The 19,096-nt window shown below is 30.6% G+C and overlaps 1 protein-coding gene across 1 annotated transcript; it reads right to left on the bottom strand.

Moving 5' to 3' along the window:
* On the bottom strand, positions 6,099–15,653 carry LOC109342876 (ABC transporter G family member 36-like). Its single transcript, XM_019580912.1, has 23 exons — positions 15,548–15,653; positions 14,755–15,158; positions 13,899–14,108; positions 13,683–13,767; positions 13,301–13,460; positions 13,125–13,201; positions 12,561–12,614; positions 12,220–12,310; positions 11,656–11,957; positions 10,934–11,532; positions 10,567–10,727; positions 10,339–10,445; positions 10,075–10,228; positions 9,821–9,973; positions 9,460–9,590; positions 9,031–9,363; positions 8,647–8,937; positions 8,404–8,487; positions 8,181–8,314; positions 7,777–8,004; positions 7,511–7,682; positions 6,849–7,103; positions 6,099–6,544 (listed from the first exon to the last, which is right to left on the bottom strand). The coding sequence occupies exons 2-23, from the start codon at positions 15,129–15,131 to the stop codon at positions 6,272–6,274; spliced, it is 4,431 nt and encodes a 1,476-aa protein (XP_019436457.1). The 5' UTR covers positions 15,132–15,158; positions 15,548–15,653; the 3' UTR covers positions 6,099–6,271.

Genomic DNA, 19,096 nt, shown 5'->3' with positions numbered 1-19,096 from the left:
ATTGATTAAGAATATGGAATAAGACACGGTTAGACACAAAAGATTTTTATCCCCTATGGAAACTCTTGACTATCAAGATGGTGTAGTTATCTTCACATCCATTGTTTAAATATAATTTAAACCCATTCTAGCTATTTCCCATAGTCATAAATAGTTATTTAAATATAATTTAAACCCATTCTATTGAAATCCTAAGGTGCTTGGTTTAGTTACTCATGGTTTAGTTATTTAATTGTAATTTCTTAAACTTATGAAAGAAACAAGAAAAGGAAGATAGAGTACAACATAGTCTATCCAATTTTTTAAGATGTTAACCATGGTAAGTAAGAAAATAAGGATTCAAACTATAAAATATTAAAAGGGAAGACAATTTTTATTCATATTTTTTAATTAGGATTAATACACTTAAATAGTGTTGAATATGAGGCTATGTACTTCTAAATTTAAGTCTATTTTATTTAAAATAAGATAAACAAAATTTTATTTCTTCAAAACATAATCTCACCATAAACTTTAAACTTGATTGATGGGTGAGTTATTCTCTAGGGTCTGGATGTGATATCATCAATAATCCTATTGAGCTTAGACAGCCCAACATTGCGCATCCCTTAGAGAGCAACCTTGTCCTCAAGGTTGGACTGAAAATTTTGTTTGTTGTGTTCTCCTGTCGGTTTAGGCTCTGGTGCTCCTATATTATATTAGTATAATAGGAGAGAGTAGTATTCATCGGGTCATCAGTCATCAGTCATTATAATTTGCAGCTATATTGGACGTGCAAAAAGCCATGTTGTTGGTTCAAATGCTGTTATTTTACTTTATACTAATTTTGCTAACCCAATTGCATGGGTCACCGAAAAAGGTTGTTGTATAGCGAATTCTCGACCTGTTTCTAGATATAGGCTTGATAAGAGACAATTCAACAACATCTCGGGAGTCATTCCCACCACCTGATTTGAGAGTCATTCAAATCGAGTTTGATATTTAGTTATAGTACTAGTTTGCCTCAATTTGAATAGCTTTGTTTGAGGGTTTGCAAATGTAGATGGGCCGAAACGAACTACTAGAGCCTTCGTATATCTTTCCCAACTTGTAAGTTGATTGGTGTGAAACATCCATTTATACCAACTCAGACTATTTCCTTTCATGGAAAATGTCACCAATTCTAGACGCTGGAATGGAGTTATTTGGTACAAATTGAAATATTATTCTGCTTGGAACAACCAATCTCGTGGGTTTGTACTATCAAAGGATTATATCTGCAATATAGGGAGTTTTATAGTACCTGGTGGCGGAAAGAATCCCGAGCCATACATAGGAGGCGTTTGTAGAGGACATGGTTTAGAGCCATAGTTTGGATGAAACATTTGTGTGGGGCTCGTTGTTAAGCGTGCTAATTTTTCCACTAACCCATTTAGGATATTCTCAATCTTGGCTTCCATAGAAGCTTGTAGTAAATCTTGGCATTCAATTATATTTTGCCATAGTAACATGAGTTTCTCTAGGATTGCCAAATTAGATGTGTCCTCCATTATGAAGTGAGGGGATGAGAAAGCAGAATTGGACTTAGGAGGCATGAGAATAACAATTAAAGCAACAACATTAGGGTATTAACCCTAGTAGTTAAAAATAAGGATTCTAAAGAAACTATAAAATATTAAAATAAAATACAAATTTTATTCATATCCTTTAATTAGGAATAATACACTTAAATAGTATTGAATAGGAGGCTATGAACTTCTAAACCCGAGTCTATTTTATTTAAAATAAGATTCTATTTTTTCAAAACATAATCTAACCATCATCTTTAAACTTGATTAGTAAGTAAACTATTCTTTTGAATCTAAATATGATATCATCAATAATACTATTGCGCACAGACGACCCAACACAATTCTTGTTTATTCTATATAAAATGTTAAGATTTGATGCCATTCTCCTATATAATTTTCATCTTTATCGAAAACAAAGTCATAGAATAGAAAGCTTAGAGCTGAGGGGCTGAGATATAGAGGTGCACTTTTGGTACAAAAATACATATAGTTGTATTAGGTAAGTGGGGATGGCCAATTGGCCATGACCATGTGCATATTAACAATAGTGGTTGAAAGTTGGTTGCCTTATTTAATAGAGTGTAATATATATCTACGTAAATATTTATATATTCTACATTCATTATTCATCATTTATTTGAATTATTACTTCTATTTAAGAGTTAATAATAATTGAAAATGAATAGTGAATAATGTAGTGACAGTATAAACAATTCTTAAATATATGATCTTTTTCTCTATTTAAAAACATGAAAAAACTTATATAAACAAAAAGTCATATTGAAATATAAGAGTTTTATTACATCATTCTAAATATCTTTCTAACACTAAAAAACAAGTATTGAAATATGAATAAATATATTAGTTTAATTCTTATTTATCTCACTCATTGTAATAACATATGCTTGTAGTATTTAAAAAAAAACATGAGATGAAGAGAATAATATATAGGGGTAGCAAAAATACCCAACTCGTGAATATTTGCTAAAATATTTGTAATGAGTATCTGTAAAAATAGCTTATGGGTAAAAATATGTGTCATGATACTTGTATATTTATAAATTTCATTTTGTAATTAAATAATTTATGTATATTACATTTTTTATTATTTTATAATTATATATTATCTATATTACTATTTTTTTATAATAAACTTTAGTAATTGAAATATAATGATAAATTTAATATGTACATAAATTTTACTATTCATATAATAATAATTATATATATATTGATTATTAAAAATATATATTTAAACATAAAAAGGGAACCCACAAAATAATTAAACTCATTCGTAAAATGGTATTAATCTATGTGACCATTATTTGTTGCTGCTAAATACTAGTAAGTAGTAATGAGTAGTTTGATTTGAAGGCACAACAAAAGTTGAGGCCATTTAGGAAACTAAGGTGAAACCTGAAAGCAATGATAGTCACATATGCAATTATGCAATTATGCATCACATCACATCACATTGTAAACAATCACATGTCGGTTTACCAAATTCTCTTCCTTTGGCGCATTGTTAGTAACGCCAAACCAAAGGAATTTATATATTTCCTAACGACTCAAAAAGATGCATCTAGTGGAGGTTTTTTCTCTCTTTAAACACGAATTTTAAGATGTATATATATAGAGAGAAAAAAATGTAAGGATAATATATGAATTTTTTATACGGTTACTTATTCACTATTTATATTTATTTATCATTCTCTCTTAAATAAAATAGTTGATAATACACTAATTATATATAAATTTTATATTGACAATATATAAATATTACACTATAATGCTTAAAATCAGTAATCTATATAAATTTTATACTGGCCATATATAAATATTATATATAAATGCTTAAAATCAGTAATTTATTCCCTGTTTTTGAATACTACCAAATTGCTTGTTGATTAATTTCTTTATACACCGTTTTTTCTTGTTGGCAATTTGTAGAAATGCTTACAAGAAAAAGTAATGGAGATAAGAGAAAAATAAAGTACACATGAGGGGATATGAACTCCATGTTGGTTCATTTTTTTGTTGTTGCCAATACAACCATTCTTATCTTCATATGAAAATATGTTATTGTTTGAATTTCTTTTTGAAAATTATGTATTTCAACTATTATTACTCTACACATAAATTCGTTTAATATTTTGTTGGTTGTAATAATTATTATTTTATATTATTATATAGTTGACATGTGATTCAAATAAGGGTTTAACACATAGTGAAAAATTATGAGACTATTTAATGCTTATTAGGAATAAGATTTCAAAAAATGTATTTGACTTAAGTCCAAATAGTAAAATGAAAAGAAAATTTACCTTATGTTCACAATATTTGTATGAGATGTTCAAAGTTTATTTAAAAATAGAGTGAATTACATAGATACCTCTGATTTTTAGCAAAATTATACAAATCACCCTTCACTTTTTTATACATACACAAATCCCATGATTTTTATACTTTCGTTACACTGACCACCCCTGCATGAAAATAAGTATAATCTTTTAAACAAAAAATGTGATAAATGCAATTTAGTTAAACAAAACATGGTATATTGTGGAGACAAGTCCAAATAATATATGAGTCAATACCTCATTATTATTTTTGGTTCGTTACGATACAGTATAAAAGCGATTTAAATAATATCTCTTTATAATTGTTGATGCATTTTGTAACAAAAAAATAATAAAGATACATTGATTTGTATATTATTTAAATTTGTCTCCACAGTATATCATGTTTTGCTTAACTTAATTGCATTATCATATTTTTTGTTTAAAAGATACATTTATTTCTAATACAGAGGTGTTCAGTGTAATGAAAGTATAAAAATTACGGGGTTGTGTATGTATAGAAAATGAGGGGTGTTTTGTATAATTTCGCTAAAACTTAGGAGATGTAAGTGTAATTTACTCTTAAAAATATTACATAATTAAAATCTTTTAGTATATAGTTAATACTCATTTTTACTTTGACATTGTAATTTCTTTCAATCTCTTAATTTTGTTCAAATTTTAACATACAAGTTTTATATATTTAAATTAGGGACTCAAGTTTTTTTTTTCTATTATGGGACCTGTAAAATGTAGGAACCAACACTAGTAATATGTATGATAAGGATATTGTTTAAAGAATATTGGAAAAGGATTGAATATTGAATGAAAAATCAAATACTTCTCCACATGGACTAATATATAATAACTTTGTATGTAGTGCTGAAATAAATACTTCAATTAACGACTATGCATGTGTAGAAAAATTCTAGATCTTGGGACTATTCATGTGTACAAAAATTCTTGCCTAGAAGGCTTCATAAACTCACCAAATAAACGCCAATCAAGTTATCGACCCATCATTTTTTGGTACATTTATCATAATGAAGATCCTCCGTCCCGTATTGTGTCTCAATTGTTATACCAAACCAATTAAAATACATCATTTAATTAAATAGAAAAATTATAAATGAAAAATTATATTACTTAGTGTAATTTGATTGAATGGAGAGAGAGATAGACAAATTTTTTTGATACCATGATGTGCGTTCCCATTTTCCGACCCATCATATGGTCTATGAATAGATACAAGGGTTTTATTTTTTGTCGTAAATTTATGGCATTGTGTTGTGGGCAGAAACAAACCACGGTCGGTTCGCTGCGTCCTAAGAAAATATGGTCAAAAAAATTGGGTCAACAGCCATGCAAGATAAGCATGGAAAATATTTTATCAAATTAAAATTAGCTTAATGGGGTGATAACAAATTTGCAAGGGATGAGGGAATGAAAGCTACATAAATATGTTAGTGTGAATTACAAACTTAAGTGATTTAATGTGAGAGATAGAGATGGACATTATGAATTTTTGAGATACTATTTTACCCTTTTAGATTTTATAATTTTAATAACAGTAAATTAGTAATAAAAATAATAATTTATAAAATGCATTATCTATGTGTAAAAATTCATATACAATTAGTGCATTATCCACTGTTTATTTATGTTATTTTTATCTAAGAGTCAGTAATGATTGAAAAATAAATTGTACATTGAAAATAAAGTAAAAAAGAAGCAAAACATGAGAAAAATATGGGATCCTGTAATATCCAACTTAATGTGTAAGGGAGAGACATGACATGGTTAGGAGAATGGAGATCATATGTCTCTAATAGTATTTCATTTTATGTTTCTAACCAATCATATATTGACATGTGAATATTTTTTTTTAAAAAGTAATACAAAGTAGTATTATAATTGGTTTGAGACAAAAAATAAAATATCATTTAGAACATATGATCTCTATATCGGGTAGGATGCAACTTGCCACAATCAAGACAGTGTCATGCCTTAGTGATTTGAGATACTTTAACTAAAAGGGGTAGGTAGAGAATATGGAAATATTATTTTTTAGCTTAAGGTAGAAACTAGATGTACCTGTGTTTGCACAAGCAACAAACCATGGGACTAATCGATATAATTGCTTTAAAAAATTGACAACATACAATGATTAAATTGTTCCATGCAAGTGTAGCAAACCAATATATCAAAATTTAATGGTCAACATGATATACATTTATTAAACATCCTTCAAAAGTTGGTAGAAAAACAATCTTCCTTATCTAACATCAAATATAAAATTTTGTGTCCTTAGCTATATAGTAAATATATAAAGAAGTGCAAGAACATAACTTCATTTCCCACTAATTTAGCTTCTTTGTGTTTCTATCTTGTTTGGAAGTTGAGTACTTTGATGCCAGTGGCAAATACAAAGGCAAAGAAGACAGGGAAAGCGACCAAAACTGCAGCAACTGGACCCATGAAATTTGATTTAAACCCATATTCTTGGTCAATATAATTTTTGATAGTAGGCCTATGATCCCACCCAGGCACATCAATTTGGTCCAATACATCTCCATATTGTGAGACTATTAATCCATACACTGTCCATGCAATTGGGCAAATCCAGTAATACCATATCCACCACTTTGGAATTTTCTGAAATCACAAGTTGTTATAGGAATTCTGTTATTACATGGGTCATCCAATATGCTAATGCAATATATTATAGGTATACAAAAATGTTTTATTTTTTCAATGTTTGGACATGATATATTATTATATTATGCAGTATTATAATGTCATTTGATCGATATACCCGACTTTGCCTGATAAGACTGATTGATTGTTGTTATATGTGGAATGTTAGATTCTATTGGATTTTATGTCTTCACCATGAAGGAGTGAAAACAAGAAACCTATCATTATTAAACTTGTGTAACCAAAGTAGAGTGGTACTTACTGGTCTAGCAACAAAGAAACCAGAGAAGAGATTGAAGAGTCCATAGAATGCAGCTCCAAAGATTGATGCTACTTGGTGGTTTGGTGTAATGGAAACAGTCATCATACCATAGTATGTGAAATACAAGAAGGTAAAGAAGCTCACAAATAAGAACCAAAACACCTTAGCCACTTGCCATTCAAAGCTAACCATAGCATACACTATGAATGAGAAAACCAGAGTTTGAACAAAGCAGTATGGTATTTCAATAATAACCTGCAAATGAAATAGCAATGCCACCATAATAAGAATAAGATATCAGAAAAGATTAATCCACAAATTAAGCCTTGTGTCACCAATTAAGTTCTTCAAAGTATAGAACAATGTTAAATTGAATGACAGTGCCTTAAGCTATTAAATCTACAAAGAGCATTATTGAATCTACGAGAATCAACAAGGTTGGCTTCACTAAGTGCTGTTGAATATATATTCGTCTATCACATTTAACAGCGCGTGCTTCAACAAGGGCGGTTGATTCTCTTCCACCTTATATTTAACAGCGCTCAACTCAGAAGTATTATTAAATGCGAATTCTAGTTGTTAACCAATATTAAAGGACATAATGGCTGATAATACTATCTTTGGAACTCTTCTTTGTAGTAAGTATAATCTCTAATTCTAACCTGTGCAATGGCATAAGGCAAAGCAGAATACATTCCAGCAGCTCTTTCTCTATAGAAGACTGTTCTTTCAATAGCTACAACTGGTTGAACAGTTTGGCAATTGTTAACACCAACAAAAAAGAGAGAACCATACAATGCTCCTATAATTGTGGCCAAGTTACTTGAGCTATTCCTGCAAAAAGATGATAAGAAAAATATTAGCTGAAATCCTGAACTAAATGGTTGAAGAAAAGGGTTAGTTTTTATCATAGGAAAAAGTTCCAAACCTTTTTGTGCCAACTTTCCAAAATACTGAACCCACCACAAGAGCAACAAGCAAAGTGAAAAAATATCTGACAAGGTTATAATCTGGACTCCTCCAATAAGTCAAATACTGCTTCCATAGACATGATTTGAATTGGCCCATAGCTGGTTGAGAATATTGACTAGGGAAATACAATTCTTTTGCTGCAGGAGGTGGAACACTTAACTCCTTTACAAGTGCTTTGTTTCTCCTGCTCATAAGCACACATGTTTATGTATAATCAACTACTGCTATATGATAAAATCATTTTTTTTGTAATTTAATCAGGTTTGGCGAACTTATCGGATTATATCCAAAACAAGAGTTTTTGAGAGAGAAAGTTGTTTTATATGGAAACATTGGTGTTCTAGCTGTTTGTAGACTTACTGAGCCAATGCTGATGTCTTGTAGTATTCAGCAAAGTCCATTCCGAGCCGAACTTCAGCTGCTATGGAGCTTACCTCTAACATCCATGTAGCTGGATTGTACTTGTCTTTAATTTTTGAGACTCCCGGAATCGCCTATAATCAAGGAATGAACATGGAATTAAATGTTGACCCCTTGTTACAAGACTTTATATCAAAAGAATATAATCAACTTGTTGTAATACCTCAAAATATTCTACAATCTTGTGTGAATTCCTTCCTAAAGGTCCTGAGTATATCACTTGTCCTCCTCTCTTCATCAGCAAAAGCTGGTGCAAAAGAAAACTTTTAAGCACCAAAGAACCATATAGATAAAGACTATCACAAGAAAAAAATATTAGATGGTTCTAAGTCAATGTTTCCGGGCACATTTTTCACTATTGGTTTGGAACAGACTCATAATTTTAACTCCTAAGGTTCATTGTTACCTCATCAAAGGCTTCAAAGATGTCAATGCTAGGCTGGTGAATTGTGCAGACAACTGTTCTTCCAGTGTCAACGGTATTTCTCACGGTCCTCATAACAATGGCTGCAGCTCTTGCATCAAGACCTGAAGTTGGTTCGTCCATAAAAATGATTGAAGGATTAGCGACAAGCTCAACCGCGATTGTTAGCCTCTTTCGCTGTTCTGTTGACAGCCCTGTAACACCTGGAAGACCAACTATAGCATCCTTGAGATTATTCAGCTCCACTAAATCCATTACTTCTTCAACAAATTTCTGCATAGATAAAACAAATGAAATGTAAAATTTCACACTTTTATGTAACTTTATTATGAGCAGAATGAAAAGGATGTAGTGCTTAATGCTTACCATTTTTTCCTCATCACCGACTTCTTTAGGTAACCTAAGGAATGCTGAGTAAATCAGAGATTCTTTGACAGTAACTTGAGGTGAATGGATATCAGTTTGTTCACAATATCCTGAAATTCTGGCAAAGGTTTCTTGGTTCTTAGGGAAGCCGGAGATTCTAACGTCTCCTTCAATGTAGCCACCGGTCTTTCTTCCTGCTAAAACATCCATTAACGTTGTCTTTCCGGCTCCACTAACTCCCATTAAAGCAGTTAGAACTCCAGGCCTAAAGGCACCAGTTACTTCCCTTAGCAATTGCAGCCTATCCTCACTCACTCCTTGTTCTTTCATTTCCTGTTAAGAGTTACATTTTTTTGCCTCATTCATAAGTTCCATTGATTATTAATGGTATAATATAAAGTAATATTGAATAGGTGATGGAGTTCTTACAGAAGGCATGTCCACATAATAATTGACACTATCAAAAGACATCGCAAGCGGCTGAAAAGGTAGAACCATTCCTTTTTTCGGGGCAACTCCTGTGGCCAACTCAATGGTTGGATCATCATTTCTTATTTCTCCTGAAATAATTCATTTACAAGACAAGCACTATCAGAAACACTCCACATTGAATCAACACAAGACATACAACGAGCCTGTTCGGTTTAAGAAAATGTTCCAAGTCTTCATTTTCTGTTCTGAATAAGAATTACAAGTGTGATGCCACCTTGTTTTGTAACTATTAATGAAAACATAAAATGTTTTCTTAAACAAAACATGTTCTAAATCTTCAAAAGATGAAAATATTGACCTGTGATGTTTCCATCAGCAGAAGATAATGATCCAAGTGGTAGCTCTTTGTTGGACTCTGGCTTTAAAAGTCTTGGTTCTTCCTTAGAGTCCTCTCCAGACTTAATTTCACTTGCTTCTTCTTCAGATATAATTGCTTGTTTCTTTCCAATAGCTAGTGAACCAAACAATAGAATACAATAACTTTGTTAAGACTTAAACAACAAGTGAAAGAAACAATTAGTTGGAAAAAATGAACATGATACGATATCTTACGGTTAAGGTACATAAGTGCAAGGGTGAAGAGAACATTGTACAAAATCACAAAACCAAGAAGAGCTCCAGCACCTATCCAATACCATCTTTTTTCAGCATGAGCACCATAATTGTTTAATGTAGCTAAACCAATTGTGGTTTGGCCAGTTGAAGACTGAAAATAAGGAATGGTCAATTAGGAAAAGAAAAAGAAGCTTATTGTTAAGCACTTAAGCCAACTCATTATTCCCATTTTAATCTGCTTTTGAAAACTACACTACTTACTGGTTTTTGCCACCTTGGAGCTAACATTTCATTCACAGAAAAGGCATTGAAAGCATACATCAATGGAGAGATCCAATAGCCCCAAATCCAATAATTTGGAATATCATCTGTTAACATTAATGGTTAAACATCCATGTGAGTACATTTTCTTTGAACACATAACATGTATATTGGTTTTGGTGATGATTTTCAAGTGCCCTTAACTTTGAGTTAAGGTTAGTCACTCACCTTTTGGAAGGATGAAACCTCCAAGTAAGAAAACAAGGAGGAGCATGAGTGCTCCACCGGTGTTGGCAACAATCATTGTCCTACACACTCCTGAAATTAGCCTAAACATTCCAGCTGCCATTTGTTGCACAAGAAACACCACTAACAAGTGCTTGAAGAACCTGAAAATTGGACTAGGCTTTAGTATTATAGAATATAAATACATTACTTAATACTAAGACCAAGGTATTTAGAATGTGTAGTATCAATAGTGTAATAAGTTTTATGGATATAAAACTATTAAGGTTGGTAGATGGATCAAATAACACAATAATATTCTATCATAAATCATATCTACGAATACGAAAAAGAAGATAGTTGAACTTACGCGGAGGCTGCAGGTGCAAATCCAATTGAGTAGTATGTAATAACCGTCCAAACAATAGACTCCATTACAGAAATAGGCAACCTTAGAAGGAAGTTGGGGAGTGTATAGGTCCATGGAGGGTGGAAAAGGTGGTCTCTATGCTTATAAAACACAGGAAGCCTTGCAATTGTGAGTGGCAGCTCAGAAAAACCATTGAACATGTTCATGATCATAGCAAACAAAATTGCACCAACATAAAGTGATGCATCACTCTCATTCCTTGTATGCATTTCAGTCCTAAGGAACACAGTTGCAGCTATAAAACCAATAACAACTATTTGACCTGTCTTGAATATATAGACAAAAGCATTCCTTTTGATAAGAAGCCATTCCTTGTCCCAACATGCTTTGAAAAGTTTCATTGTGGAGCCTGTGTATTTCTTGAAAACAAGAGCTGCTTTATGTCCTACTGTTTTGTCAAATGGCACAGAAAGTTCACTCTCTAGTTTCCTTCCAACATGGAATTGTTTGAACCTGTTTGCAAACTCAGTCACTGTTGTATAACGATATGGTATGTTTCTGTCTGCCCAATATTGTTCTTGGTCCTTCCTTGAAGTAACCTATACACAATTTATAAAGTCACTTATATTGTCATAGGTTTTGCCTAAACAAACCTGAGATTATTTCATATTATATTGGTCTATGAGGATTATGGTATGTGAGGATTCATTAGATATTCATACCTCTTGCAAGAAATCAGCAGTACCCTTTCTATCAGGGCATTTAAATCCACAAGACTCAAAGAATTCAAGAATGTGATCACGTGGGCCCTGATAAACAATCTGGCCCTCAGATATTAAGAAAATATCATCAAAGAGATCAAAGGTTTCAGGAGCAGGTTGGAGTAAGGACATGAATATAGTTGCTTCACTTAGGTGTACAATTTGTTGGAAACATTTCACTATTTGAAATGTTGTTGAGCTATCAAGACCAGTTGATATCTCATCCATGAACAATGTCTTTGTTGGCCCAACAATCATCTCACCTATGCAAAATCAAAAAATGTTACTTTTTTATGAAAAATCAGTAAACCATATTCATTCAGTGTATAATTCTTATAAAATATATAAGTTGGACCTTGGCTTATTATATATAAAATGGACCCTTTTGTCTGATATTTAATTCATATATTTTTTATATATGTGAGAGAGTAGTAACATTTTATGAATGAAGATGCATAACAATATCTTTTATATATTGGAGAGTAGATAAGTTCAGATTATATTGACTTTTGAGTTTGTTCTTACCAGTAGTTACACGCTTCTTTTGGCCACCAGATACACCTCTAGTCATTTCATCACCCACAACAGTATCTTTGCAAATATCAAGCCCCAATATCTGTTTCATATAGCCAACAATTAATTAAAAAAGTGATTTTTTCATGATTAAACAAAATATTAGTCAATTTAGAAGGTGTATACTGTATAGAATATATCACAGTCCTGAGAGCATGGTTTTAACAACTATGGTACATAATTTATATTGTGAGAATCTAATTTGATTTGTTAAAGTTAACTTCAACCATCTATGTAAATTTTCCTTCTTTCTCTAACTTAAAACAGAAATTCTGAGAAAACAAGTAACTTACTTTGAGGGTATAATCAGTCATGAGACTGCTTTCTGTTCCTTCCATTGCAGTAGCCTAAAAGTATAAGAAACCAGTAAGAAATCATTGATTTGTAAAAGTTAAATTCAATAATTATTCCCACTTTCTATAATCTTATAAAAAGTAAGATTGATTATTGAACTTTATTAAGAGTACATAATTAACAACAATTAAGTATGCACTAGTCAATGTTATAACTTGTGTCATGAGTCTAAATTGGCATGCAAGTTGACAACAAAAATAAAAATATGTAAGTTAATTTCAATATAAATTTTTATTGTAAAGATTTATAAGTAGTCAGTATAATATCCATCACTCGTAGGTGTTAAGTCAATAATGATTGAAAATAAATTTTTACACTATCAGTCCATACATTTTTTTCTCTCAAAAAAATTCACACTCATAGGACATGATACTTCAATTATTAAATTGTATAGGAGGCAACTGAGTCATGTATTAATGATACATAGCAACCACTTTTGAATTTCTTGTTTTGGAAAAATCTTACTAAGAATTTTCTCCATAATAATTAATTGATTATAATACCTTCATGAAGAGGTCAAGTTCTGCCTCTGGAAATATACCAGCTTCCTTTTCCCTTCTAGCTAGCTCAGCTAATAGGTCTATAATTACATTTTTTTAAAAGAAAAATAATACTATTAATAAATTAATTTACACATAAATTGAAGAAGGGTGTAATAATATTTTTTATATTAAATTACCATATCTTGTCCCAACCCCTTGGCATCTAGCTGAAAAATCAAGTGTTTCTTTCACTGTCATTTCTCCTTGATGCACATCATTTTGACTAATATAAGCTGAAGTTTTTCTAGGGACAAATTCATTAAGCTTGTGCCCATTGTAGCTGATTTCTCCACTCATCTGTTTCATTCAAAATAAACACCTTTATTTAATAAATCATAGACATCATTATTTAATAATTCATTTAGCATGTATTTCCATTTGATTGTAATAGTAAAATTGTAATTTTATTATAGTTAAAATGATAATGTGTCAATGAAAATTGTATTTCTCGATTAATGAAAAAGATCCTAGCTGAGATAGAACAAGGATAAAAGATGGGATCAAAACTCAAAAGTATACCCTTAAGTCACGGTCCAATTTTCCTGCCAATGCAAGCAAAAGTGTCGTTTTCCCAGAAGAAGGTGGACCTAGCAATAGGGCCATCCTGCATTAATAACAAGAAGAAATATTATAATACCAACCTAAAGTTAGAATAATATCATTTAATAAAATACTATATAAAAGGGTTGATTGGTATTAAAATATTTAGCTAAGGTAGCAATTTTGACTTGATACCTTGAAGATTTAATAATGCCAGAAGCATTTTTAAGAATTGTGAGCTTTGTTCTCTTAGCAGTACTAATCCCAAATATGCCAATTGCTGATTCAATAATGTTCAATCCAACGTTTGGTAATGTTGGTAAAGCTCTGCTGCCAACATAGGAATCTGCCTCAACATTCAAATTATTGAACCTCACTTCAACTGTTGGAAGTTTAATGCCAACCCTGAAAATTCAATTCAAGAAATCAAAACCAAGTGGATAATGGTTTTTGGAAATTATGGGTTGTGGGAGTAATAATAATATGTCAGACAAGACATAAACAAGTCATTGGTCTAATAGTATAACAACCTACTTGATTCTTAAATAAATTAAAAGATCAAAAGTTCGATTATTGTGAATGACACTCGTTGGGAGGGTCATTCATATACTCATAAGATTAATTAGATCATACTTTTAGTTATATCAAAAAAAATTAAAAAATTAAAAAATGCTTCTATAACTTGTTGGAATTAATATATGTACCAAATAAAGCAAATAATAAAGTAAAAATTTAGAAGAGTTTTTATCTTTCTTTTCTTTCACAAAATTCTTCAAAATATAAAGTAAAAAACATTTAAATAATTTATAAAAGTAAAAAAATTAAAAATAATATCAGAAAATGAACTAAATATATTGTTAGGTTGCTAGCCAAATTGCATGGTCAACTCCTTATGATAGGCATAAAGTTCATCTATCTATATGTAAAACAAATCCAAACTCAACTACATGGTTAAATATAACTGAGTTCATCAAATTGAAACATAACAATTATGCATATGAATCTCCTTAGTTTAAGGTACATAAGACCATATATGAAAGATGAAACTCACCTTTCAACTCTGTTTCTAAACTTCTTCAAATACTTTTCATTATCTTCTTCAGCAACCTTAAAGATTTTGTCAATAATTTGTTGTCTTTCATTCCCATCCAACTTTCTCACATCAACTTCTCTAGCTCTCTCTGTGATTTCAGTACCTTCAACATGAGTTTGTAAGATACTTGTTCTTAGTCTATCATAGGTTGGTAATTTTTCTATAGCAGCCCATTTTAGAGCTTCTTCATCTTCATCAACAGTTGAAGTTCTTCTTGAATATCTACCACTTGCAAACACTTCCTCCATTCTCCATCCTGATCTGCTTAAACTTCTACTTATGCTTCTGCTTAAATTGCTACTCACACTTCTGTTTCTGCTTATATTTCCATCCATTTTCGTCCCTCCTTCTTCTTAATCAACCTACAAAAGATAAATATACACATATATATCATATACTTATTTCATTTAGGATATAACCAATGTTGTAAAAAAATATTTTTTTTGCTTGGATGAATAATTGGGTCGAATTCGGGCCCAACAACGGGGGAAGGTTGTCTAAGTTTTGTAAATTGTTCAGTTGGATATTTGGAGTTTGAAGTTTGAAAGATTGAACATTTATGATAATTTTCATACCATGTTGAAGATTTGAGCCTAACTTCAACAGATCTAAAGCTAACTTATAGGGAAAGGTTGTTCGACTCTTATAAATGATTCTTTACTCGAAATGAGGTCGTAATAATTAACATGTTCTTGTTCTATACAAATCAACCAAATACTAAAAAATGAAGCTATAAAGTGGAAAGACTTACTTGAATGTATTGAGTTACTCTCTTGTGTAAACAGGGCAAGGAACCCAACAAAATTCACTACTCAAAAAGGTGAAAGTTGGTTTTTTGGTGTTTGGAACTAGAAAGCCATCTCTGGCTTATTCAATTTTTGTATCTATGTTACTATTCTCTGCAAATCTTCTCCTCTTCTTTTCTTTGTTCTCCTTTTCTTGTGTTCCACTTGTGAGAGGAATTTGGAAATGGTAGAGCCTTGAACCTAGTCGAATCTTGTTCTATAAAGAGAGAGAGGGGCTTATAACATATATAACATTATATGTATTAATGTATTTATAATAATTGGATAAAATATTTGTAGAGAAAGATTGGTGAGTTGGCAAAGTTGTCGTAATTCTTAGTCCTATATTCAAATTAAATTTATGACTTGGTGTTTAATCAATTCATTATATTACCCAAAAAAAATATGGAAGACTCCACTGAATTCCTAAGGTTGATGATTTGATTCATGTGAGTGACATTGTTAGAATAAATAGTTACAAATCTTGAAAATGATTAATTCATTATCCAAAAAGTTGAGGAAATATCTTTGCTAATACCAAAAATTCATTAATTTATTAGTATTGTCTATATAGTTTACTTTTGTTGAACGCAACAAACAGCTTGTTTTTTTATATTTCTTTTTCTTTGTTTCTGGAGAGAGGCTACATTCAAACATGAACATGAATTCAACAATGCCTCAACTTTGACACTCTCCACTTTCTATCACGTTCACATGGATATACATTATTGGTTAGGTTGTGATTTTTTTAGAATATTGTGTATGACTTGTATGGAAGGAAAAAGATATTTTGTGAAGAACCCACAAGTTATTAGATGTAAATGACCGTTAAATAGGACGATTATGGAGTAAAGTGTAACTAATTATTCTTTAATTCATGTGTCTTAATTTACTGATGTACCAAAAAATATATCATTAACAAATTCTCTTACATTATTCTATAGTCTTTATTTCGATTATTTATTCCCAAGATTGGATAGTATTTAGAAAGGTAAGATAGTTGAAATAGAAGCAAGCTAACAAAAAAATACTCAACCATGATAACAAAATTTGGTCAAAGTTATTTTTGGAGGTGAGGTTGGTCAACAATAAAGTGAAACATTCTTATCTATTGAAAAACAAAAAAAAAGGAATGGAATGATATTAGTGATAACAAAAATTTCCATCTTTTCATTTTTCTTATATTGGGTTAGTGTGATGTGGGGGAATATAGATAATTTTTTTCCAAATATCATTTTCTGTCTTACTCGCTTAAATTTAAACATCTAAATATTAATATATTACTTATATAAAATAAAATCTTATTTGTTGGCAAACCCTAATTAGTCTGAAAGACACAGATTAAAAAATATATAGGACAAAGGACCTTTCGTGCGTGAGGACCAGTCAAATTCAATAAATAGAAGCAGCCATAGAAACCATATGGGTACATAAATTATCGATTAATTGTTTGTCATGACTTAGCAAATATTAAATTATCATAAAATTATGACTCCAACGGGAGACACCAAGAGGAGTACTAGTATATGTCAGAGTTTGACAAAGTCATGTTCATGTTCTTCACCCATTTTTTAAAATACTAAATGTTAAACAAAAACCAAAATTAATTAGAATAAACTTATTGACTCGTTAATTTATGTTTACATACTGTATAGGCAAATTGGAAAATTGTTAATCATTAATAGGAAAATTATTTCTGCTAAAATTTGTTTTAAGCTTAGGCCGCTGCCATGATTAACTCTTAGTAAAATTACATTTTACTAATATATATGTATCATAAGTAGTATAAAGATTTATACACAATCAATATATCATCTATTATGTATTTGTATCACATGTTTTGAAGTGGTAATGATAATTAAATATAAATAATGGTGTTTCATAGTACATAAAATTCTTATATGTGTATATTTTTATCATGTATTTATTATTAGGTTTCTTAACCTTCATCCATGAGGGTTAAAGATAACAAAAGCTGGAACAATTGAATTTCTTTTAAGAGATTTTTATTTATTCCTGGCGAACGGAATTTTATTGTGTCCACATGTACATGATCAACATTTCTGGAAATTGACGTAATTTCCACCCTTCTAGAATAGACCAAGTCAATCGGGACCAAACATGGGATCAGGTCCTCAACTCTTCATAAATCTGTCCTATTAACATAAATATTAATGCACAATTACATCTTCCGATTGTTTTATTTGAAGAGTCGATAATAATAAATATGAATAGTAAATAATATAATAAAAATATATAAACTTTTTATATTCTGAGTACATATTTTTTCTCATAAATCAAACACATCACTGTTGTATTATTAAATATGAAACCAACTAGAGTCCAACATCGGGATGTATGATTATATGTTTTTTAAGTTTGATATCAAATATTCAATTCATATTTGTTTATAAAATTGTTAATGAAGACAAAAATCACCTGTATAATTTTTTTCACCTCGGAATGAGATATCCTTAGTGCACATATTTTTTATTTATTAAAATAGAGATTGTAGGTGTTAATTATCACACGACAGCAAATGAAGTATTAATAGGAAAACACCAACAAAGTTTTGTAGCCAAAAATTATCACACCCATCAATGGAGTGTCCGTAACATGAAGTCTTTCTGATGTAGGGATGAAGATCGTTTGTTCTAAACAGTGTCTCACTTCATGTCTAAGTTAATCAAAGTATTTTATTTTATTAATTTTTGTTTTTGAAATTTTTATTTTATCTACGTGTTAATATATGATTGATTTGGGATAGAGAATGAAACACAGTTGAGAACAAGTAATCTCATCTTGTTACATAGAATGGTAGCCGTTAGCATCTGATTTCCTTCATGTTGGACATGGATGAATAGAACCATGACTATTATTATTGAAGAATTTGGATAGTGGAGAGTATGTTTTGGGTATTTTAAGTATGAGTAGTGTAGTACAAAAATGTATGATCATAAATACTCATAAATCAAATCCCTTAAATTTTGATGCACTATGTAAAACAATTATGTAGTTCATCACTTAAACTATGACAACGAAGAAAAACTCTATGAAATTTGGGTCAATCAGATTTTAACAAGTAATATAAAAATGTTATTTTTTTCAATTTTTTATTTATTTACGTAACAATATCTGATTGGCTAATGACAGAAAATAAAACATTATTTATGACATATGATATTTGTTTATAGCTTGTCCTGCTAATTTTCTCAACAAGACATTGGGTTGTACTTCATCCAACATTCTTGTAGAAATTGCTAGCCATTAACTAACCAAAACTTGCTTATATCCCAATACCATGTTGCTCCAACAAAACAAAAAGGAAATTTGAGCTATAGAAGGCTCGTTAATTTGATGTACTTATCTAGGGCGATAGATAAAGTCATTAGTGGTTACAACTTTATTGTAGAACACACACTTCCTTAGTTTCAAATAAAATAGTCCACATCGTGATCTCAATGTTTAAAGTCCAGCTTACTTGACCTGTCCTCACAATTGTCTTGCTATAAAGC

The sequence above is a fragment of the Lupinus angustifolius genome, chromosome LG03 (assembly GCF_001865875.1).
Source record: "Lupinus angustifolius cultivar Tanjil chromosome LG03, LupAngTanjil_v1.0, whole genome shotgun sequence".
NCBI classification, from domain to species: Eukaryota; Viridiplantae; Streptophyta; class Magnoliopsida; order Fabales; family Fabaceae; genus Lupinus; species Lupinus angustifolius.
The sequence above is the reverse complement of the archived record's forward strand: the minus strand, read 5'-3'. Positions and strand labels throughout refer to the sequence as shown.

Excerpts from the sequence above, each read along its gene's own strand:
- LOC109342876 (XM_019580912.1), bottom strand. The coding sequence starts at position 15,131 with ATGGATGGAAATATAAGCAGAAACAGAAGTGTGAGTAGCAATTTAAGC. Across the intron at positions 12,311-12,560 it reads TGACTGATTATACCCTCAAA|ATATTGGGGCTTGATATTTG; the intron begins GTAAGTTACTTG and ends TATATGAAACAG. Across the intron at positions 9,591-9,820 it reads TGCTGATGGAAACATCACAG|GAGAAATAAGAAATGATGAT; the intron begins GTCAATATTTTC and ends GAATTATTTCAG.